General features: G+C 37.5%; 1 protein-coding gene across 4 annotated transcripts in view; it reads right to left on the reverse strand.

Moving 5' to 3' along the window:
* Positions 1–13,811, reverse strand: part of MATR3 (matrin 3) — a gene marked incomplete at its 5' end in the record, with an annotated part of 30,079 nt that extends 16,268 nt beyond the window's left edge. For 2 of the 4 annotated variants that reach the window (XM_082621606.1, XM_082621607.1), the window contains one exon: positions 1,772–2,683. In XM_082621606.1, the coding sequence (XP_082477732.1) occupies positions 1,772–2,683 (912 nt within the window). Of the gene's footprint in view, positions 1–1,771; positions 2,684–13,670 lie in introns of those variants that run through there. The other 2 variants (XM_082621608.1, XM_082621609.1) reach the window with 2 other exon arrangements.
* Between the last annotated feature and the right edge of the window lie 479 nt (positions 13,812–14,290).

Here is a 14,290-nt window from a genome sequence, read left to right on the forward strand (position 1 = left end):
CTATCTTCCTTAGAGTTTAGAGAACCTATCTGAAAATATTTCTTGTATTGCCATTTTTGCGAACAGGCAAGAAGTAACAAAATATTTTGAGTCACCAAAGTTTAATGGACCTTTTCATTAAATCAATTCATACCAGACCTAAAACTTGAAGTTTGGTACTGAACAAAAACTAAATTCCATGATATACTTAGTGTATCCAACAAATTTGAAAAAAGGAAAACATCAACTAAATTCCCTAACTTTTATGAGTTTGTGGTTCTGTCTAAAATGAAAATTAATCTATGAACGTAAATTTAGCATTTGAAATTAATTTATTTTGACATGGATTAAAGATTAAAATATTCCTTGTATACTTAAATTATTGATGCATTAATTCAAAAGATTTTTGTATTATAAGGAATACATACATATATTTAGCTAGGAATTATTCTTAAAGATATTTTTCAAAGTACTCTGTAAATTCAAATAATATAAGAAGTCTCTTCTCTTACTTATCTGAGACAAAAATATTGAGATCCAAACACAGAAAAGGGATTGACTGGTAATACTTTTAAAAAGATTAAAAACAAAATTGCTAATGACTTATATGATATAGTTTGCTCAAAAATCAACACTCACTTAAAAATGCATTTAAAAGGGATAGATATGAAAAGAAAATGACCCTTCCAAATGTTACTGTGAAGAAAAAACCCTGTAACAGTAACCATCAAATCAGTTTCATGGCAGCAACATGTTCCAGTTAAGTACAGCACATCAGGAAAAATGGATGGTCAGATTACAGATCAAGCTAGTGGACTGCTATAATGTTGACCTTAAGTCAACTGCACTGTATTTTGGGGGGAAAAAAACAGTGCGAATGATTAGCATTGAAAACGTTGAAAGAGAAAAGACAATATATTTAAAAGGATATTTTGAAAAAGTTCCCATTTTGCCAGATGTGATAATTAAAGCAAAGGAGAATTAGATTTTTTTTTCCTCAAACGACTATACCAGAAGTCTAAGCCTAAGTCAGAAAAAGAACATGCTTATGAGGAACACAGAGCAGGATACTGCAGTAGTTGATTTTCCCAAGTCTCTAAAGGGATAGATGCAATATGGGATAATAAAAAGTGAGTTCTGAAGTATGTTTAAGAAAGTTGTGGAAAAGGAGAAAAAAAATGATGAAAAAATTTCAGTTATAGCATGAGAGTTTGTGTTAAAGGGAAATTAAAAAAGGAAGAATGAACTAATCTAAAATATGAAATATACTGAAACACCAGGGCTCTACATTAACTCTTTCCCTGTAGCCACAGATAAGGAAAAAAAGAGAATTGTTCAAGAATACATCTTTACTACATACGAATCAGTAATTAAGACAGATGGAGAGCTGATTATCTAGCATCCTAAATGGCAGAGCACATTGACTGCAAAAAAATAAAAAAAATAAAAAATAAATAAAAAATACTTAAAACAATTCAACAAAGCAGACAAAAAACCTGCTTAAATATACGACTAAGAAGAACATATTGATGCCAAAAACCAACAAGATAATCCCAGTGGATGACAGCTTTGTGGCCAGAAGTAATCTAGGCAGATTGTATTAATGTAAAGCCCTGGTTTAAAATGCTCAAAAACAATTACCTTCGAAATAAAGTAAGTGTTCTCAAAAGTATAAAAATTCTTGATCAACTCAATGTCACCAGACTACAGAATTAGAGTAAAAGATATAGGTAAATACAGAATAGGCACTACAACGTAAAAGAAATTAGAAGTATCTGTTGCATTAACTCACCTTATTAGAATGAACTGGCAAATCACATATAGAGCACAGATGGGGATAACCCTTCGGTAAGAGTCCATGGAAGTCTTCAATATTGCTACTTGGAGGAGCGCCCCTCTTTTTCTCAAAGAGAGATCTCTCTTGTAAGGGGCCAGGACCACGTCCCATTCTCTCATACTCACTGTCAAATTTATGATAGTTATGCGAGGTCTCACCAAAAAAAGAATCATCCCTACACCTTTCTCCATCTCTTAATCTGTCATCTTCATAATCCATTCTGTCATAATAACCAGATTCTTGAGAACGACTTCCATGGTCATAATCAAGCACTGGGTTGAGACTAGGACCACGATCATCAAAACTATCTCTTCTAAAGTGCCTTTTTTCTTCCCAATCGTCCCTAGGTACTCTGTATGGTGGCTCCCGTGTAGCAGATCTGCCATCTCTACCATAACTCAGTGTAGGGCCTTCTTCAGTTCTCCTCCTTTTAAGCTGTAGAAGGATTTGGGGCAAGTTCTCAGGAGTAATCTTGTCCTCTGGATAACGACTCAGTTCATCTAAGTCTCTAGCAGACAGACCAAAGCTGGCCAAAATGTTACTGGCCTGGTCTGCATCTCCACGGTGTTGAGAAGACAAAGGGAGCGGACCTCTACTTCCAATGTTAAATATAGACTGCAAATTATGGGAAGAAGTACTAGCAGAAGACAGTGCACTATGAGCTCCTTGTTGATTCAATGAAGAACTCATTCCAAGATTCATTAAACTAGCAAGGCGTGCAGTACCCTGGTTCATCCTTCCAAGAGATGCTGGCATACTTAAAGACTGGGTAGCAGCAGCAAGAAGGCCTATTCCTGCTGCAGACAGGTCACGCCCATGACCCTGCGAGTCCCTACCGAGAGATGACTGCTGGAATGACTTGGACATTGTAGAACTATCTCTTGTCTAGTTTACAGATTAAAAAAAAAAAATTTAGAAGATGGCCAAAAAGAAAGCTCAAACTAGAAAACTAGGTTAACTTTGCTTCAAAAAATGGTAACGCCAAGAAAAAGGATCAATAAGGACTGTAGAATCTTCTTCAAGCTGAGAACCAGCAGACAACTCTGTAGAAAAATAAGCAATTTTAGTCATAAATCCCTTTAAGTAGATGCCGTTTTTTTAGAAAAAAAACTTATGCATCATGTTGATTAAAAAAAAACATTTAAGATCTCAAACTTACAAGGAATTACATAACTTAAACAGATTTCAGATGTATGCAGAGCCTGCATATAGATATTTAAAAAGTAGTCTTTCATGCTAAAGTTTAACTATTAAAGGGAATTTCATACTGAATTTAAAAACATTTCAATTGAAGGGTTAGATGTCTGAATACATCAAAATTTCAATAAAAATATAGATGGGTCTCTTCTTTTAGAAGAATAAAAATACACCCTATAGTATGATGCTTAAGTTCCAGAAGACTAAAAACAAAAAATCAAGGTCAGCAAGTCAAAGATGAATCAGTTGTATTCTGTTTTAGAAAATGAGACCTATTAACACTATCAGAAAGAACCAAGTAAAATCACAAGTAAACGAAGCTTAGGTGTCAAGTACCTAGTATAAGATTTAAGATCAAACACAACAGTTGAGACCTTTATGCAGCAAAATCAAATTGAGGTAAAGACAGATGTGAAGAAAAATAAGTGACTTCCTACAGTTTAAGGATTTCTGCACAAATTTAAGCCAAATAATTAACTGCCTTCTTACTGTCCATCCTATATCAGGCAGTTGCTTATTTCAGCTCTAATCTTAAAAGGTAAGGAGAACTAAATACGCTCAGTACAGAAATAGGAGACCTCCCAAGAAAAAACCCAGGTACAGGAAGTATAGGTGATTTAAAGAAGTGAAACTCCCCAAGGTAGCAGCCATCGACATTCACTTAATGCTCAGGGCCACAGCACCCCCAGAGCTCAAAACAGGTGAAAATGAAAATGAGATCTTGCTTACACAGATTTCTGTAAACATAGATTCTTTCACAAGAATAGCCCAATCACCTGGAAAATTTAAATTCTGAATGCGACCCTCCAAGATATGTTTCCTCCAAGACGTGAAAATAATGAAATTATTTTCATTTTCTTTCTTAAATTGTTATTTTACCTCAGAAATTGTTACATAAGAATTTGGAAAGCATTTGTGTGAGCTCATAAAGTATCAGTTAAATGATATACACAATAAATGTCCTTGATGAAACAATTTTATAATCACAATTACATACAGAGGTTGATAAGTCTTAAATTGTTTGCTACATAATTCTACTAGGAGGCATTGCTCAGTTAACTTTTATACATTTCATCACCCATACCCCTAAGTACTGTTAGTTTAAAATATTAAACTTTAATAATGTAAAAACCAGGCAATATTCAATAGTTACAAGTCTATTATGGGACCAATTCCACCAATGACAGATTAAAGTGAGGAAACACTGGATGAAAACAGTGGTAGAAGAAGTATAAAAAAAAGTTGGAGGCAAGACTTCAGATTTTACAAAAAGATGTAACAAAGTTAAAAAGACATAGAAATGCTATCAGAGGTGACTGGAAGTACAGAAGATGTTTTTGCACACCAAGAAAGACGAATTTGAGAAAAGACACTAAAGAAACTAGTTCTAGATGAGATCCATTATGTAAACTACTTAGGCCTTAAGATTAATAAAGACAAGACTAAGTGTACATCATTGGATGAAGGTTTCTTTGATATGACTTTTAAATGCCATACAAAATGCCGGTTGAAATACTGTGTAAACATTGGTAGGACCCTCTAAGTTTTCACATATACTTTGTTTAAAAAAAAAATCAATACCATTAAGAGGGTTTTTCGAAATCAAAATTTCAAAGTATCGAGGTTACTATTAATTGCAGCTTTGCCCTTCATTTGAGAGCCAAAGCTTTGTATTATTGAAAAGCTGGTCTTTTGAAAGAACTATTCTTTCCCTTAGGGAAATTATACTGCGGCATTATAATCGTATGTAAATTTTTTAATTGATCATATTTGAAGGGAAGTAAATGATTGTTGCATTACAGAATTATTTTTCTTTGTAGCATATATGAAATGGTGGATCTGCAAAAAGGAAAGGTTAAGAGAAGTAAAGGTAAAAGGTGATAACCTTAAGACAAACAGAAAATGGATGTCAAAAAAACTAAGAAAAAGGGCAAGACAAACCATGTAAATCCCATGACAACTTGTAATTCTTAAGAATAACAATATTTTTGTGACTCAGAGTTTCAACTTAAAATGCTCAGTTTCAACTTAAAATGCAGTCCCACACAAAGACATGAGAGTAGCATTACTGAAAAAGAACTTAAGTCAGACTTCTGATTGAAACAAAGTTCTTAAAAATCTTTTATTAGAACAAAGAAATTAAGAGAAATCAGACAGGACAGCACTGGTGCAAGAACATTTACAAAAAGTTCCTTTAGATCTTTGGTCAATGGTGAACATAAGACGAACAAGTCACTTTAAAAGGCTCCTTTAAGCAAGACCTACTGCCTATGAAAGTTAGCACAATACTGAGAGGTTTACTAAGTTACCAAGATCTTAAAAAAAGATTAGCTTCTTTTACTGTATTTTTCCCCATCATTATAAAGTTGCCTTTTCATAGAGATTAATAAAGCTTGAAAATAATTCCTTTGAGATAACTAATCTAGAATGTAATATCAAAATCCAATTTACCCATTTAAATTCTTTATATAATAAATTCTAAATGCCCATTAATGCAAAATATTTCACTTCTGAAAGAGAAAGTACCTCCACCCCACTCCCAACCAGAAAACATCAGAAAAAGAACGACTAATTAGGCTTGCTTTACAAATGCCATTTAACTACAATCTGATATTCAAATTCTCAATGAACAGATTTAAAGCTCATTTTAATACACAATTCTAAATTATTAACCTGGAACTTAAATCTAGTTCATGATATAAGTGCTACTAAAGATGTTAGCTTCACCTTCAACAGATGAACAAGTATCTCTATATATGGTTAAGAAATAAGCTTCAGTTAATAATATTCAACCTCCACGATTCCATGAATACTATCTGATACTCTTTATTGGATTTATTTTCTTCAACAATTAAAAGAAATGGAAAACTATAATATTTCAGAAAACAAATGAAAGCTTAACACATCCAGAAAGTTCGTAGAGAAAACAAATAGTTGTTCCATATTTTGATTTCCTATGTAAAATAAAGATTACCTATTAGTCCTATTACATATTCATTCTTTCAAAGGGTTATTTAGCAGGAAGTGAAATGACCATAAGCAGACTTTAGTTCTTTAAAAGACATTATAGAAAAACATCTTCAGCTTCTAAATTTAAAAATGCTATGTTTTGGGCTTCCCTGGTGGCGCAATGGTTGGGAGTCTGCCTGCCGATGCAGGGGACACGGGCTCGTGCTCCGGTCCGGGAGGATCCCACATGACGCGGAGCGGCTGGGCCTGTGAGCCATGGCCACTGGGCCTGCGTGTCCGGAGCCTGTGCTCTGCAGCGGGAGAGGCCGCAGTGGTGAGAGGCCCGCGTACCGCAAAAAAAAATTAAAAATTAAAAAAATGCTATGTTTTAAAGGTATCTAATGCCATCATATGGATTCTTAACTATGTTTTCAGTTGTGTGAAATAATCACTTCTTAAAAACAACTAATTTTAAGATGGTATAATCATAAAGGCTTGTAGAGATGCTCAGGAAAAAAATATCCACTTATAATAACCCTTTAATCTCACATAAAAATTTAACACACAACAGCTAAAAAACAATAGTTTCTTATGGTATTTCCCCCATCTGAATTAAAAACACAGAAGGGTGTAAGAAATTTTCAGATTTCCCACGTTCTATCAAGGTCAAACACCCTTGTGATTTAACTTATTCATGCGAAAATATGCCAAATACACGTAGCAACCAACAATACCAATACAGTAAAAATGTCCTAACCATTTCACTAACAGATGGCAGGGATAGTTCACTATTAGTAACTTAAAGCATTGACTACTCTGGTCAGAACTTTTAAAGCAAGCAACTGACTCATTTCCAATTAAAATACAGGATTAGGTTAATTACTCCTTAAAGTTTCTCATTTATTAAATTTATAATGGCTTTATAAATAACGTATCAACATAGTTTCCATTTTACAGTGTTAAGTAAATTTTCATTTTCACATTAGCTTATGTCACTATATGCTTTCCCAATATATGTTTATAACCTGTATTTCATTTAAGGGTTTCATTTTTTTAAAAGATTGTTATCTGAGGAACTATTCAATTTTATATATTGAGCTTGAGCCACTTTAAAAACTTATATTTTAGTCTGTGTTCTTCAGTGACATAATCTCATTTCAGTATGGCATGCCTTTAAGTGACTTACAAGGTTTTTTTTTTTTAAAAAAAAAACAAACTACTAATTAATTTAAATAGTAAACCCCCTAGGAAATACTGTTCCAGATTATTTTTTTAATTGAAGTATAGTTGATTTACAATACTATATTAGTTTCAGGTGTACAACATAGTGATTCAGTATTTTTGCATATTATACTCCACTGTAAGTTATTACAAGATAACAGCTATTATTCCTTTTGTTATACCGTATATCCTTGTTGTTTATCCAGCTCTATTAATTTGTTTTGTATAAAGCAATATGTACCTCATCACACAAGATAAAACCATATAATGTGTCGTGCCCAGGAAGGCTGAAAAACAAGTATTATTTTTAAATGCTTTAAGACTGTTGGTGTTAATCCAATCACAGACCTGGATTCAGCTTCTAGCCCACTTCTTGATCCTTAGGCTAACACAGCACCTTCATCTGCTAAAACAGAAATCTTCACGGTAATCTACAGAAGGGATTCCTATTATTCAGACTTGGAACATTTTTCTTCTTCCTAGGTTTAAATTTTTTTCCTAGTGACTTTATCAACTAGACATTAAATATTTTCAGATTAAGCAATAGAGAAAACTGATTAAGTAAATTCATACTATAGGAAAGAAAATTATTCCATTCAACTGGCAATTTTGACTCTCGATTTGACCTAAGACACTAACTTGGCTAACTCTCCTCTCTACTTAAAAGCAAAATTTGTGGTTTTTCTCAAGGCACCATTCTGCACTCTTAAAATTTTCCCCCTCCACTCACAACTTTATGATTTACTGTTCTTGGTTTCCACAAACATTTGTACAACTCTCTGATTTGATATAAGCTGAGATTTTTAGAGCCCAAATGCCTGGATTTGAATCCCAGTTCTACTACAAAATAGCTGTGTGACCTTGGGCAAATTACTTAACATCTCTGTGTTTGTTCCCTCGTATGTAAAATGGGAATAAAAGTAACACCCATTTCATAAGACTTGGTACATGGTAAGCACCATAGTGATCATCTACTTTATGCAATCTGATCTTCACAACCAATGAGAAACTAGAAGTAAAAGGACTGGCCCAGAGACATAAACACCTTTCACTTTCACTGCACTATTTCATATGTCAACTATACTATCATGTCTCATCCCTTTCTATTTAAAGTCAGATTTAAAATCTGAACTCTGTTTCTGAACCAGAAGTCTGCTTTAAAAGACCAGATTTAGGGCTTCCCTGGTGGCGCAGTGGTTGAGAGTCCGCCTGCCGATGCAGGGGACATGGGTTCGTGCCCCGGTCCGGGAAGATCCCATATGCCGCGGAGCGGCTAGGCCCGTGAGCCATGGCCGTTGAGCCTGAGCGCCTAGAGCCCGTGCTCCTCAACAAGAGAAGCCACGGTGAGAGAAGCCCACGCACTGCAACAAAGAGTAGCCCCCAAAAGCCCGCACACAGCAACGAAGACCCAACGCAGCCAATAAATAAATAATAAATAAACACACACACACACAACTCCCTACTACTTACCACATGAAGTCCACACTCAAATACAATTATTAGCTGGAATGTGTCTCTCCGTTCTCCACTTAATACTAGTAATTCTCTTAAGGCCCAGCACCACCCCCTTTATATCATACATTATACAAACCTGTGTATATAAACACCAAAGTTTAGAAACAACGTTAATAAAACCTTAGATACCTTCTACCTACCAATTTCCAGTGATTCCTCCTCCCCTTCTGCAGTCTCTTGTTTTTAAGTCTTACCACTTAATAGACATATATCTTTTTAAACAGTGTTAATTTTGCATTTCTGAATTTTATACAAATTGGCTTAAAATGTATGTATTGCTTACTTTTTAAAACTGATTTACACATGAATTACATCTACATTTTCACTGCAATATAGATACCATTAGGGCACATACACTTATCTGTTTTGCAGATGATGAACATTTAGACTGTTTCCAATTTCCTGTCACTACCAAGAACGCTGTTTATGAATATTTCTCGGTTTCCTGATGCTTAAGTGTAAAGTTTCCTCGTCCATTCTGCTTTCCCAGAATATCATAGCCCACAAGGAAACACAGCTAAGCATTAAAATTGTTCTGTTGTTCCACATCTTTTCACAGCTGGAAATTTTTTTTTTTTACTTTTTGATGTGAACCATTTTTAAAGTCTTTATTGAATTTGTTACAATACTGCTTCTGTTTTATGTTTTGGTTTTTTGGCCCCTGGGGGGGCACGTGGGATCTTAGCTCCCCCACCAGGGATTGAAGCCGCACCCCCTGCATTGGAAGGCAAAGTCTTAACCACTGGACCGCCAGGGAAGTCCCAAGAAAATTTTAAGTACAAAGGTTTGTATTTCTTTGCTATTACTGTTTCTTTCCCACCTACTGTGTGATTCAGGTGTTCAAACACTTGACTTTAAACTTTCACATATGGTATAAGCTCTTCTATCAGTGACTATACCAGAGGGAGATGTTTAATATCCTAGAAATTCCCACAGAGGGGGGAAAAAAAAAAAAAAAAACAACACCATACACATCACCTTTAAAGACCAGAAAGTTGTCTATTAACAATCTATGATACTACAAATCAAAGATTCTACTGAGACTCTAGTATCAACAGATTACTTTCCATATTTGCATTTACTGCTAACTGTGACAACAACTATAGGCATTTCCCCCCTCTTAGCTCTTCTTATCCAGCAGCATATCCAACAGCAAGAGCTGGGAAGACCTATCATCCCACCCCCCACCATGGGAACCCTCTGTTTTCCTACTAACGTGTTCTGACAGGTACCAACAACCACAGGCTATTGGTACTCTACAAAAGGAAGGCAGAGATTTGCTATTTTAAAAAGTTTCCAGAAAAAAACCAAGTATTTTATATCAATGAGCCTTAATCTTTGGAATACTTTTTAAATTTTTAATAATTAAAAATTTTAAGTTAAAAGATTTTAAGTTAAAAAATTTTTAATCGGGCTTCCCTGGTGGCGCAGTGGTTGAGAGTCCGCCTACCGATGCAGGGGACACGGGTTCGCGCCCCGGTCCGGGAAGATCCCACATGCCGCGGAGCGGCTGGGCCCGTGAGCCATGGCCGCTGAGCCTGCGCGTCCAGAGCCTGTGCTCTGCAACGGGAGAGGCCACAACAGTGAGAGGCCCACGTACCGCAAAAAAAAAAAAAAAAAAATTTAATTAAAAAGAATTGTACGTGAGCTTTCATTGCTACCTCATGTAAATTTTAATTTCAGCAACTCCTGAGCCTTTTCTATACAGACATTAGGGCTTGACCTACAACTGGAAAATCACATGGAGGCTGCAACACATCAAAGGTATTGCATCTATTCAGACCTGCCACAGTAATAAATTATATTCAGGTGAGGAAAGATAACACAGCATTTATCATATAACTTCTAATGTATTACAGTTTATATTTAAGCTTACAGTCAATATCATCTGCGATAAGTCAAAAACTAACGTACTTTAAAGGGTACGTATCCGAAGTCCTCTCAATCCACTGGCTTCTCTCTACTCTACCTTTATCCACTAAACAGCTTTTCTACCTATAAACTTTTTAACAAGCATGTCACAACCCTTGATCCTAATGGTCCAATGAGAAGACCCACTATATACCTAGAAATTTTAAATTAAAGCAATTTCCTGGACAGTGTTAATTAGCCCTGGAATAACCACATATATAAAAAATTGCAAAACTACACTGTCTACAACCCTTCCACCTCACCCACAATGAATTTAGTATTATCTACCCAAAACCTTAAGTCAGTCAAGTATACTTAGAACCTGTTGTCACAGTATGGTACAATTTTAATACGATTCTAACTAAGAGAGATACATAAAAACAAAGCACAGACTTTTAATTAGAAGATCTGCTAAGAACACCACCTAACAGACCATTACCCAATTCTCTAGTTTTGATCATTTAAAAACAGCTAATGGCTGCAGTTCATATCATAATCTAATTATTAGTCCTAATAATAATTTTACATAAGAATGTCTTCAGATTTCTCTGTACACACATAATAACAAGGGTATCTTACACAAGCGCTTCTTTCTGTCACTTTTGAACACTCTGCACTTGATTTCAAGAAGCTGGCCCATTTCTATCTCAATTCCCCTCAAAAATACATGAGATCCTAAAAAAACAAAACATGAGATTCTGGTATTTTCAGCAGTTCTAGCATTTTCAAAAAATGCTTCATTTTTCCTCATTACAAAAGTAAGTATAAAGTCTTGTGGATATTTCAGAAAAAAAAGAAGGAAATACAAATGACCCACGATGCTAACATCCAACCCAAAATTTTGGGTATATCTCTATTTTTATGCTTATTTACATGTTCCTTGAAACAACAAAAAAAAATCAAATTTGGTATTGGTGGAGTTTTATTACACTTTCTTCCCAATGGGTACTATATTCCACTATAATTTTCCCATCACTACTCTCCTCTTAAAACACTTCTAAATAGCTGTATAGATTACCACTTGATGGCCACACTACAATTAGAAGATCTCCAAATGTTTTATCTTCTGGATTTTTAATGCTTAATAACCAACATTAACATTTATGTACACCAATCTTTGACACATTATTCCCTTATTTACAGGATAACTTCCTGTAAGTATAGTTCTTCCATTTTTAAGTCTATTTATTAAAACATGCAGAGCCTGAAGCAAGTATCCAATCAAAATGCAAGCGTTCTAGAATACACTGGCATCACTGTCACTGGTTAACTACATAACAACGACTTCCTTGGGGTTTAATTCTCTCTTCTATAAAATTAGGAATTTGAACTACCTGTTATTTCTTAAATTATGTAAGATATTTTCTTTGCATTCTTCAGTTGCTAAAGTTTAAACATCATTGACTTGTAATAATACTTGGCGTTTACACGTCCCTAAAAGCATTAGTAGAATTAGTAGGTTTAAAGACTCCTTTAACATACACAATGTTTTAAGGTCAAGGGTGGTTAAATCCTTCTGAATTAATTAGCTCAAAATGCTACGTAAAAGCAACTCCACTTACACAAAGCTGAGGAGATGTGTAAAGATGATAATGTGAAAACTTCCTCTCTGGGTAAAGCATACGCTAACGTTATCAACATATAACGTGTAAAGGAAGAAATGCCAATTTAAGGCACTTTCAACACAAACGCTTCTGGCTAACGATCTCTTTTCCAAGTCTTATTTACATGACCAACCAGAAGAACCTTCACGTAATACTTCAATCGTGTTTAATTTTAAGTTAAGTGTAAAAGTCACACAGAGTTTTTTGTAACAAAAATCTGTCCTCCCCGCCTTCTTGATTTCCACAACAGTACTAACGTGAAACAATTATGTCGAGACACTCCGTAGGTGACTGAACCATTTAGCTTTTTAAAAGGAAATTTTATTTTGAACATGTATAAAAATTGCCTAAAATACATTTTTTGCCCGCAGAGTACAGCTGTTTAAATTTGCCTGGGAGAAAACTGTTTTGTCGACTATCTAAAATTATTAAACCAAGCTCTGTTCAACACGCAGAACGCAGCATCAATGCAAAATCTCATGACTACGACCTGGGAAATCAACGACTCGCACACTATTCCAGCGCGCTTGAAGACTAGAATTTCGGAATCGCCATAACTGTTCTAGAAATATCTGGCTGGAAAATTGTAACTGATCCAATAAGCCTATGCCACAGAATGGGGCCACAGAGCAGGATAAACACCTAGGAGATATTGCTCCGCCGTAAATGGGAAAAGTCCCTGTAGAACACAGAACATGGCACAGCGCCGGCAACGAAAAGAACAACGATGCCGCGACTACACCAGGGTGTACTCTAAACCCTTTGTTTGGAAACCGGAAGGTCCCCACACCACGCCATCCTCTCTAGAGAACCCTAGACTGAGAGTATTTTAATAAAGAGGGAAAGGAATGTGAGGTGACTCTCTAAACAACAAATCTCCTGCCTCGCAGCGCACTGAAGAAGGCTTTATCCACGACGCAATACGATAAACAAGCGTTAACGTTTCATTTTTCGGCCATTTTTACGCGATGGCGGGTGAGGGGAATTGTTTCTGAGGTCCGGCTAAAATCGCGCGCGCCTGTGTGTGGGCAGGAGACAGGGGAGTCTTAGGGGGCGCTATGAAACGATGGGCGAGGAAAGGAGCGAAGGCCGCGACACCAGGAAAAAAACGCCGCTCAAACGGCTAGGCTTTTCAGAGTCTACGAAATCCTCCATTTTGGGGCACATTTTCAGGCGCAGAAGGGAAAAAAAAGCAAATATATCTGGGGCTGGCCCTATCTTAACTATCCTCCCCAAACGGCAGGCCCCCTATGATTAGTCGGTCCCTCAGGCCTCGAGCGCTCCTCCCTTCCCCTCAGCGCTGCAGTCCGCGTGTAACGGGCTCGTCGTCCCGCCCCCGCCCACATCAAGCCCAAGACGCAGGAAGCTCGGCCGATCGGCTGCCCTCTGCGCCCCCGGCTCTCCCGCCGCACCCTGGGCCCTTGACTGGCCGCGTGTCTCCCTCCGGGGCCGCTCACCTCCGCCGCCCGAGAAGGCTGGTTGCGCCGCCACTGCGCTCCTAACATGGCGGCCGCCGATCAGGCGGCTCACATACGCAGCGCGGAGGGAGGCAGAGCGGGCGAGCGGGAGCGAGCAAGAAAGGCGCGCCGCCGGCTCCCCGCGGCCCCTGTCGCCGTCGCTGCCTCCTCCCGGCGGACGCAGAGAGCCCCCGGCCACCCCACCCCGATTCTTACCCGCTTCTCGCCTACCTTAAGGAGAGGGAGAGGGAAGAGGAGAGGTACCTCTCTCGAAGCGAGCGGGACGCTGAGGCTCCCACAATCCCCCGCAGCAACGGCGCTGTAAGAGGTGGCAGCAGCGGTTGCAGCCCAAGAACAAACCCACTCTCGCGAGAGCTCGCCCCCACCCACCTCGGTCCCTTTCTGCCCCTCCCCCTACTCAGCGCGCGCACGTCGCTCGCGCCCTCAGCGGCGGTCGTTGTTCTCTAATCTTGTAGCCCGCTTATGGCGGGAAATGGAGAGCCGTAGCTTAGGAGTTCGAGTCCCATTCCCCACAAAGGACTTTTCTCGACCCCCTCCATATTGCTTGGTGCAAAACTTAAAAAGAGTATGCGTTAGAAGCTAGTCGCAGGAATCCCTGG

This window comes from Mesoplodon mirus (genome assembly GCF_964341445.2).
Source record: "Mesoplodon mirus genome assembly, chromosome: 5".
In the NCBI taxonomy this organism is placed as follows: Eukaryota; Metazoa; Chordata; class Mammalia; order Artiodactyla; family Ziphiidae; genus Mesoplodon; species Mesoplodon mirus.